We start from the raw sequence: 10,379 nt of genomic DNA, 5'->3' as shown, positions 1-10,379 counted from the left end.
ACTTCAGCAACATTTCCTTATTCAGAAATACCTATAGCTACTTTCAAATACCTTATGTAGAATGCCCTCCATCGATGAGCATAAGCAGTGAGCTCTTTTTTCCGATGTGCACTCCACTCAAAAAGTTATGGCAGCAAACCAGTAGCTGAGTATGCTTGAAGAGACCTCAACAAGCCGTATCCAAACCGGCAAGAAGAGAAAGCCGTTAAAATTAAAGCCCCAAACAATCTTGAGACGCCTTATTTGGCACTGCCCTATGTCAATGTATGGCACATACGGACAGGCATGCGAGCATTATGTTTACTCGCTTATAGTATTATTATTATTAAACGAGTATTCGTACTCATAATGTGCATGTGGCAGAAGAACGCCTTCCATTACAACATCTGCTTGCTGATCTTTGCCATCTCGCACATGTGCATGCAGATTGAAAGGGAAATGTGTGCAATTTGCATTGCCTTTTGCTTTTTTAGCATAGACCTCAAAGCAAAACATGAAAACCCAAGTAAAAATATGCATATGAAAATCCAACATATCAGTTTTGACATATTTGCGGCATGCTGCAAGTTCAACGCCAACAGCAGTTGCTCATTTTGCTGCGGTGCATTGACCGTGCACAACTATAAAGTCTATATGGCGACAGAGGGTAATGCATTATGATAGTATTTTATGTGTTATGTACATAGTACATATGATCCATTTATTAGAAAACTTACTCTATAGTATGGTTAAACTTAAGTTTAAAAGCAACGCAGTCGGTCAACAATATTTATACGATAAAATCAACATATTGTGCTCATTTTAAATACTATGATTGTACAATGTCGCAGGTATTCATTGGATTTGCTTATAACGTAGGTAATTTTTGTTTTCATTTAGAAAATTATGATAGCTTTAGTGCGCATTCTGTAATCAGAGAGAAACATAGTAAGTGACTTGTTAAACAAACATGTAGCATAATATTTACTTTTGAGGTTCAGCAAATGGTTGGCATGTTGACGTAGTTTAACATTTTGTGGACTTCGTAGCATTGCGGCTGCTGTCTTCTCAATCATACCCTCGATGCTCTCCACTAGCATATCCTTCTTTGAGCACTTCATAACTAGACGATAATTGCCATCTTCAGTTCGTGAAACATTCCAATCTGAGGGAAAAGCCTGCGTATCGCAGCTATCATTGCTTTCATTCTCTTCTTTGACGTCGCGTTGAAGAGTGCGTCGACGCGTCTTTTTGCCACGTTCCTCGTCGACTTCTTCATCGTCCGAGGCACACGACGCTTCCTTGCGCTTGTTGCTCCCCAACTTGCGTTCGTCTTCATTGCGATCGCGCTTTGGGCACGAGCAAATCTTAACATACAACACCTGCTGGCCCAGTATATCGGCACTGCAAAATAAAAAATAGTATTTAAGGTTTATAGACAGAAGTTCCTGCAATTTAATTTAGTTATTTTATAATTCATATTCTTGAGATTATAGCACTAGGAAGAATATAAATTAATTAAATCATAATCTATCGTTTACTTGACTTACTTTACGTTTTCCAAACAAAAGACCAAACAAGTTTCTTTGCGGCCAAAGCATGAATTCTGACAGACGAAATTGAAGGCAAGGGTTTGTCGCACATATCCACCGCCTTGATGGCTGGAATGACTCATATTTAAAGGCACTAGAACAGAGTAACGCTCTATAATACTCTTTCCCTGATCTGTTCCGAAATAGGTTGAATTTGGGTTAGCACAGCGTAGAAGACTGCTTCGCTTGCTCATATCGTCCTTGACTGTGAGAATATGCCAATTAATAACTAATTAATCGGATTTTATGTATTAACTTACTTGGATCTGTGCTTAGATGATTCTGACAACGCAACACAGGTTCACTGACATCTTTAACGAAGCAGATAAAGGCTCTTAGATTGAGCGGTTGAAAAGGCATCTTGATTTTGAATTTCACATCTATATTGAAGGTCTTATTCATACGAATATACAACTTGTTCAACGGCACCGAGAACATCCAATGCGACCTGGGCGGCTCCTCCAGAATCAAGCTCAGGCAATAATCTCCTTTATTGTGATTTTCCAGCTTTGGCAATGCATTGATCTGTGTTTTGATATCTTGCAGCATCATATCACGCAGTACGGATTGCTAAAATAAAGATATTAAATTAAAGCAAACAAATGAAATGACTTGTTAATTTGCCGACCCATTGATTAATGAGTCCAACTGGGAACGCTTGTCAATTAATATTGTGAGGTGTCGTGCTTTTTGGGGACCAGCCATCAAGATTGTAACAAACAATTAAACATCAATTAATTGTGTGCTACACGCATTACATGGTCAGTAGGTAATCGACACTCGAACGCAATGGGCTTCTTTGGCATTCGACTCTCGAGGAAACCCATTCGAGGCACTGGGCAAATAGTTCACTTTTTGCTCGTTACGCTAATATTTATGTTAACACTGTTTGGACTCTTTGCCAACCGTTTTACTCTGCGCGGTCGCCATCGCTATATATTCTCAAAGAAATATTTGGCATATGCCATGCTAGTTACCGCAATTTTTACCACCATCTATGTGCGTCAAATGTATAAGGATTACACGATGTCACAGCTAAATCTACGAGATGCTGTCAAATTGTACAGTTATATGAACATTATTGTGGCCATTATTAACTTCATAACTCAAATGATAATAAGCAAAACTGTGGCACGCATGATGAGCGGAGTGCCCCTCTTCGACACCATCGAATCGCTGCCCATTGATGGACGCGTCGTGTTGACATCGGTGATGCTGGCCATGATTAAAGTTTTAGGATTTCCCTTCGTCATGGAGACGGCATTAATAGTGCAACAGAAACGCAATCAGCCGGATTTACGTTGGTCGTGGACTCTCTACACTCTATTTCCCATGGTGATTTCGAATTTCTTAAACAACTGTTACTTCGGGGCCATGATCGTTATTAAAAACATAATACAGGCACTAAATGACCGCTTGAAATTGCAAGTACAGCAGGTAAATCTAATGCAGAACCCAAATCACAAGGAACTCTATTCGAAATACTATCGCATTCAACGCTTCTGCTCATTGGCCGATGAGCTGGATGTGCTCGCTGCGCAATATAAAATGATATGTTCGCAGAGCACAGATTATATGGCCCTGATGTCGCTTTCGATTGTACTATCGCTGATCTGTCATCTGCTTGGTATTACTGTGGGTGTTTTTAACCAATATTACGCCATTGCAGAATCGGCTATGGGTAAAAAACCCTATGATGCCTTTGGTGCCTTCATCAATTTGGTGTTTTTGTCAATATCCATTTTGGAAATTGCCCTGCTAACGTACTTAAGCAATGATCTATTATCAGAGACGCAGGCAACAGGAATAATTATACAAGAGATCAATGTGAACGATGCCGATTGGAGATATCAACGAAGTGTTCATTCATTTTCCCTATTAATCTTTTCCATTAAGTACAGGATAAAACCAATGGGTCTCTTTGAGATTGACATATCACTGATCAATAGTGTTCTGTCGGCTGTAGCCAGTTTTTCGCTGATTCTTGTTCAATCGGATCTATCGCAACGCCTCAAACGATCGAGAGAAGTCTTACCTGACTGAACTGCATCAAGTTGCCCGACTGCGATGAAAAGATAAAAATATATTAATGATCAATTAACTACAAGAACTTGTGTACTTACATTTAAACCTTGTAGATATGCCAATGGTTCATTTGGCCTGAAAGTAATGTGGTATATTAGTAAAACACATACACACACAAAGTATATAAGATAACATAGATTAAACTAAGGCGAGACACCTGTCGAGGCAAAGTAATTAGCGTACTCACAATTCTTCTGTGTTTTGTTCGGTATTTGCATTTTCCAGATTCGAGTTTGCAGCTTCGAAAATGTCCTGTTCCTCCTCATCAATGCTCAATCTGCGAATATTTAAAAAAAAAATTTTAATTGTTTAAAGAATTAAATGCTCAACTGCTATTTGAGCATTTCACATGCATGATCATGCAAGCAAATAATAATATTCCACTTTTACACTCCACAAATGCTTAATACCTTTCTTTTTTCCAAGACATTGGTTCAACAACGTACATACTCTGTTTAGGTAACAAGTAATTGATTATAAATATATTAAATGTATTTATTTACAAAGCGAATTTTTCAAAACGTAAATTATCAAACAAGTGTTTTCTTCTTCTTTGTGTTTTAGCAGTCACAAAACGGCAACACAAACGGCATCAAACAGCTGTTGCTAAGACCGCGCCATTTCGATTCCTTTGAATAGTCGTGCGTCCTATTTTAACCGGTGTGTTGTGTTGATATTTATATTTTATTCAATTAGTATTGTATTTATATAGTACACATTATAAAATGAACAATGGCGCATAAATCTCCATTTCTATACCTTTATTTTTGTAGAACCAAAATACAAGAAAGAATCGACCAACCGCCACACTTTATTTCAGGGAATTATATTAAAGGGAAATTCAGTTCGATTGTTTCCCTTCTATTGCGGGCTTTTCTAAACATCAAACTCACATCAAATAATAATTTATGTGTATGCATATTTGTAAATTTATAATCCATCCAGTTCCCGTAAATAAATCACGCACAAGATATTGTAAGTTCAATTTATTCAAATAAAAGTTTCATTCATTAATACATATATATGTACAAGAGTAGATTCATTTATTAATACGGCACTTTAAATAAATAATGTAAAGCAAAGTACTAAATAACGACTACAAACAGACATGGCATAAACATAAATTATAAATAGGCAATAAGTACTAAATATTATACAAAAACTAAAATCAATATATGTATATTAATAAGGTTAAGGTTAAGGTCTAATATTTCTCAATCGACTCATTCTGAGCTTCATTGTTAACCGCTGTATCAGTCGTTAGATCAGAGCTAGAAGACTCTCTCGAATGTCTGTGAAAATCAAAAACATAATTGACTCAGCAAAAAAATAAAACAAAATAAAAACGAATTGATAACATATAATAAATGGGGGGTCAATTAAAATTGATGACTAGCGAAGAAAATCTGGTGCAATCGAGTAAATTACAAAAATATGGGAAATTTATTGAATTACCTGTAGAATACGTAATGCTGAAGCATGAAGAATATGTCAAATAGCACAGAAAATAAACCAAGGCCAAACTTCGTTGGGTCACCGAATAAAGACGCCCAATCGTCTGCAAGTAAAATTTTTGAGAAATAAAACAAAGTGCTTTCGAATCTTCTTAGTGAAAAGCTTACCATAGTTATGCGCATTCAATATCATCTGCAGCATACTCAGAGTACCGCCAGTGAAATCCAATAAGATATTACCTATACTCCTGCAAAATAATTACTTTCGCATTATAATCAAATTTAATTTTGAATAGAAATCAATACGCACCATCCCACAGTACTTTTTCTGCGATAATTCATCAAGGCCTGAGGAATATATTTGATGATTGTTATCGTCAGCTTCACATAGCTGGGGAGATAATGGGGATTAAAGCGAATATATAGTAAGTAAATATAGTAAATTAAAATCACCTGCAGTAGTATAGGAAATCCAGCCAATGAATTACCCCGCCACCAGCCAGTCCACCTGATATGACGATGAACAGGGCAAATATTGCCAATAAACCGAATGCCGTCTTCGAGACACGTTGCAATCCGCGCTAAATCGCAAGATAAGATATGTTAGATATAGCCATAGAGATTATGCAATCAATTGGTTTTTACCTCATACACATAGCACTGAATGATTGTGATGCTTGTTGCAAACATAGCGTGCAATGAGAAGACGACATCGTTTAGCAATACAGGATTTACGCCGTGAGGATGTCGCTCCTCGTACTCATCCTGCAGCCCAGTGATGAAATACAATCCACAATTGAACATGCTGTAGAGCGTAAATCCCACAATGTTGAGGGCTATGAAATCAAAATTCAAACCCTCCACCGATTTTCGGCGATAGTTGATCCATATTTGTGGATAAAATGAAACCGACCATGCAACAAAATAAATCCAGCCAAACACAATTGAGGTGTAAATAATGGCTTCAGACTTGGCAACAACAACACGCACAAACAAATCGCTGGTGCTGCAAAAGTCGAAAAGGGCATCATTAAGTGATAAGTCAATCAATTGGGAATTTCATTCATTACTCACATCCAACTTTCGCTGGGATTACTGCTCGCGGTGATCTCGACATTACCTGCATGACGACCGGTTACAGTGATGATTTGACTGAACGAACTGCCCGCTTGATAGACAAATGACTCGGGATCCAAATCCAAGTAGTCCTCATGTTGTTTGATCAACTGCACATTGGCATTTACTCCAATATTGTTACTACAAGTGGTTATAATTAGTTCGTCAAGTGGCTGCTATTGATAGTTGGATTAAGTTCAAACTTACCTAGCATAAATCTCAAAGGTTTTATTGCCATTCAACAATACCGTCAGATCATGAGTATCAACAGTGAAGCCTTGACTAACTTGCGCCTTGACGTATCCCACTGTTTAATAAAATATTTATATTTACTATTAGGCACTTGAACAATCTTATTGACAATTTAAAAGACTTACCCGTGGCAACAAAAGCAAGTGCTTGCAGCAAATAAAAGCTCAAGCAACGAGCCATATTTTGCAGCTATAACTTATTCGCAGCACCTGTAAATAAGTGAACTCTAGTTTAATTAATCGTTACAGCTGTGTTCTTCAAACAAGTATTAAAAATAGCAATTTTTAAAAACATTAAACTTAAAAACTTAAATGAAACTTTTACTCGCTCGGAATTAACTTAAGTCAATGTGGTGAAATAATTACGAATAACTAGTTTTACACCTAGGCTTGAATTAATTTACGCAGTCAGTATTGGGAATACCCTAGAGAATTATCTAGTGAGATGTGAATGTTGGAATGCAGATAACCAAAGTCAACTGGGTATAATAAGGTACTATAATAAAACACTTTAAAGCCATGCGAAGACGTCGTACTTTGAGTTAACAATGAATTGCGGAATTGGCAATTTTAAGTGGGTCTATTTAAAAGTGAATCACTTGACGCAATTGATTTGGCTTTACAGCCGCAGCAATCAATGAAAATGTGTTGTAAAAATTTACTGCAATCTATGGAAGTTTGCGACAGTTCAATATAGCACAATTACGCATGCGTTCGAGAATTTATACGTATTTACATATATATAGTATAGTTAAATCTATTTGCAACGAGTTGATTGAACCACCTCTTTTATATTCTTCCACATTTAAAATATGAATAATTCTTTGAAATAAGCATATTTCAAAATACTTTTTTATTTTGAATCAGCACTTTAGTTAGTGCTAAGAATCATTTTAATATTATTTTCTGTTTTATTGGGTTGCCCAAAAAGTAATTGCGGATTTTTTAAAAGAAAGTAAATGCATTTTTAATCAAACTTAGAATGAACTTTAATCAAATATATAATTTGCATTTTGTTCGATAACCTTTTGCCATATTCCCGGCAAATTTTGTATTCCACGCTCAAAGAACTTCTGACCTTTATCTGCAAAAAACTGAACCAAGTGCGATTTTATAGCCTCATCATTGCCGAAAGTTTTACCATTTAAGGAGTTCTGCAAAGATCGAAATAAATGGTAGTCTGATGGATGCATCAAAACTTCCCAGCCCAGCTGTCCCAGTTTTTGCCGGGTCATCAAAGATGTGTGTGGTCTGGCGTTGTCATGATGGAAATGACACCTTTACGATTGATTAATTCTGGCCGTTTCTCGTTGATGGCTGCATTCAATTCGTCCAGTTGTTGACAGTAAACATCCGAATTAATCGTTTGGTTCCTTGGAAGCAGCTCCAAATATACCACACCCTTCCAATCCCATGGCTCATCTTTAAGTGAAAAATCTCCAGAACTGAATTTGCGAAACCAATTTTGACACTGTCTTTCTTTTAAGGCTTTATCACCATACACATCTCGTAACTTTTTAGCAACTCTCTCTGCGCTTTTTCCTTTGCGGAAATAATAAAGTAAAATATGACGAAACAAAATTACGCGCACTTTTTTTCTAAAGCAAGCTAATAGTAATAATAATTACAGAGTCACAAGCAGTTAAAAAAATTATAAACGCCGACTATATGAAAAATCCGCAATTACTTTTTGGGCAACCCAATAATTAAAGAATTTATATATTTTATTGTAAAACATAAAAAGTTCCTAAAATCAATCTTAGCTCTAAATATAGAGATAAAAATATGACCAATTATTTTAAAAATTTCAATTATTTTAAAAATCAGTTAATTTTTTTTATAAATTCAACCATCAATTATTTTTAATAATAAGCTAAAACAGCTTATGTTTTTTTCACTGTAAATTGTGTTGCACGTGACTTTTTATCGCCAGAGAATTACTCCTATATACTTTTTAAATTAATCGCAAATTAAAATAAAATAAGAGAAAAGGGAAAAAACCAGCTTAGAACTCAGATTTGTTGATAACAGCTTCAAAACAATTTCTGCACATTTATGACTCAAGCACTCAACACTTTGATGAGTATTATAATGTTTGCACTTCAATTGTAAATAGGCAATCTAACAACCTGATGTCGCTTGTCAACTAGAACTATGTTTGTATGACATAGTACATACATATGTAGAACTCGAGTACCTACGGATAATTGCTCTAGATAAAAATTCGCAACGACCTTTTCGGGTTCGAACAAATGTCCCATTCAATGTTACAATTTGTAATTAAGGCGAGCTTTTGCTGTTTTTATTATTTTGTTCTCTCTTTGCACTCACAAGCCTAACTCACGACTAACTTCATCAGGTCGCATGCAAGCGAGTACACTCACATTCGAATACGAATATGAGTGTGCGAGTGCGAGTTCGAATGCGTATCAGTGTGATATCAAAAGGCGTTTTGTATGCCAGCAAGTGAGCACTTGAAGTTATATTGTCGCTGTTCTAGAAGTTGGGCCGCCTTGACTATGACTTGCTCGCGGCCAATAAATAATAACAAGCTTTTTGTATGTTTTGTTGCTGTTGGTCTGCTCATTCAGGTAATCGTTTATAGCGTAACGAATGACGGGGCAAAATCAAAAAGAACAGTGTAAACTATAAAAAAAAAAACGAAGAAAATACAGAAATAAGTATACGACATCCTCCTGAGCATTGAGCTTATCTTGGCTGCTGATAATGCTAATCGAGTTATTTCAATTGCCATAAATTGGGCGATTCAGACGCCGACAAACGCGTCGCGATTGATACAACAACAATAACAACAACATCAGCAACAATTGGAAATCCGATTAATCTGCACATAATTGTCACATTTTCAGCACATTGTGAAAATTATAACCGGTCATAAATACTGGATGAATGAATTCCGCAAAACTCTGACAGTTGATAACATGGTTAACTCACAAAGTTTGTAATTGATCTTCTTGCACTGGTTTTAGATTTCAGCTTTATAAAGTACTTGATAGTTATTCAATAGTTTTTATGAAGTTCTCACGTTAATTAGCTGATACTCTAACATTGATAGAATATTAATTAAATAGATTTTCACACACATTAAATAGTTCATAACCAACCACTTTTAAAGCTCAATTGTATTATGTAAAACGTGTAAAACACTTAAATAAATCAACAAAACAAACATATGTGAAACTATGTAAGCACATTCACGTTTCAACTCTTTTCTTCAGCTCGGAGTTTTGCCAATTGTATAAATAAACGATAAATAATTCAGCACATAAAACCGATATATTGAAGAGTCTCATGCAGCCGGATTAGAACTTTCACTTGGAAAGCACTGAAAACATCCGCACAGCCAAAAACATTCCAACACAACATCGATAGTAAAAAATAACCATAGACAAAAGAGTCGAGTCGAGCCGAATCGAACTGAATTGAATTGAACTGAACTGAAGAGAGGCGAATAAAAGTGTTCGAACTGCCCTCTTGAGATCAAGATGTTTGCGCATCAATAAACTAAAGTATCTCTCATTACTGTGTAAAAGAACGTGTGGACTAACAATTAACGCAGCCGGAGCTTAACTGTCTGTGTTTCTTGCTTAAATGTTTTAACGATAGTGACAACGAGACGTCTGTCCAGATACTGAGCCCCAACTGCACAGCGTCAACGCTTATAAATGAAGTCCACGAACGCTGCTTGGCTTGATTATTGCTGCTGTTGCCGCTCATGTTGTTGCTGCTGCTATGGCTGTTGCTGCTGCTGCTGGTGTTGGTGTTGTCTTTGCGACGCGACCGACAAGCTCTGCTCTATCTTGGTTTCGATTGTAGCTTTTGTTTTTGCAATTCATAGTTGAATTGAGTTGGATACGTATCGCATGTACTTATCGAGAGTG

General features: G+C 36.4%; 3 protein-coding genes across 3 annotated transcripts; 1 reads left to right on the top strand and 2 right to left on the bottom strand.

Moving 5' to 3' along the window:
- Positions 1-676: 676 nt before the first annotated feature.
- LOC117576088 (cellular tumor antigen p53) lies at positions 677-4,214 on the bottom strand. The gene is made up of 8 exons (XM_034260637.2): positions 4,067-4,214; positions 3,844-3,933; positions 3,695-3,731; positions 3,607-3,633; positions 1,832-2,141; positions 1,530-1,776; positions 968-1,383; positions 677-906 (listed from the first exon to the last, which is right to left on the bottom strand). Exons 1-8 carry the CDS (start codon positions 4,102-4,104, stop codon positions 884-886), a joined length of 1,188 nt encoding a protein of 395 aa, XP_034116528.1. The 5' UTR covers positions 4,105-4,214; the 3' UTR covers positions 677-883.
- LOC117576728 (putative gustatory receptor 94a) lies at positions 2,361-3,593 on the top strand (the record flags this gene model as incomplete). The annotated part of the gene is made up of 1 exon (XM_034261749.2): positions 2,361-3,593. A coding segment is annotated over exon 1 (1,233 nt), but the record flags the coding sequence as incomplete, so codon positions are not given.
- Positions 4,215-4,682: 468 nt separating the features above from the next.
- On the bottom strand, positions 4,683-10,156 carry LOC117576974 (cystinosin homolog). The gene is made up of 10 exons (XM_034262151.2): positions 10,047-10,156; positions 6,604-6,687; positions 6,434-6,533; positions 6,185-6,367; positions 5,756-6,116; positions 5,564-5,691; positions 5,421-5,501; positions 5,279-5,358; positions 5,112-5,214; positions 4,683-4,948 (listed from the first exon to the last, which is right to left on the bottom strand). The coding sequence occupies exons 2-10, from the start codon at positions 6,656-6,658 to the stop codon at positions 4,861-4,863; spliced, it is 1,179 nt and encodes a 392-aa protein (XP_034118042.1). The 5' UTR covers positions 6,659-6,687; positions 10,047-10,156; the 3' UTR covers positions 4,683-4,860.
- Positions 10,157-10,379: the final 223 nt, after the last annotated feature.

Source organism: Drosophila albomicans, chromosome 2R, assembly GCF_009650485.2.
Source record: "Drosophila albomicans strain 15112-1751.03 chromosome 2R, ASM965048v2, whole genome shotgun sequence".
NCBI classification, from domain to species: domain Eukaryota; kingdom Metazoa; phylum Arthropoda; class Insecta; order Diptera; family Drosophilidae; genus Drosophila; species Drosophila albomicans.
This window is presented reverse-complemented; position numbering and strand designations above follow the sequence as displayed.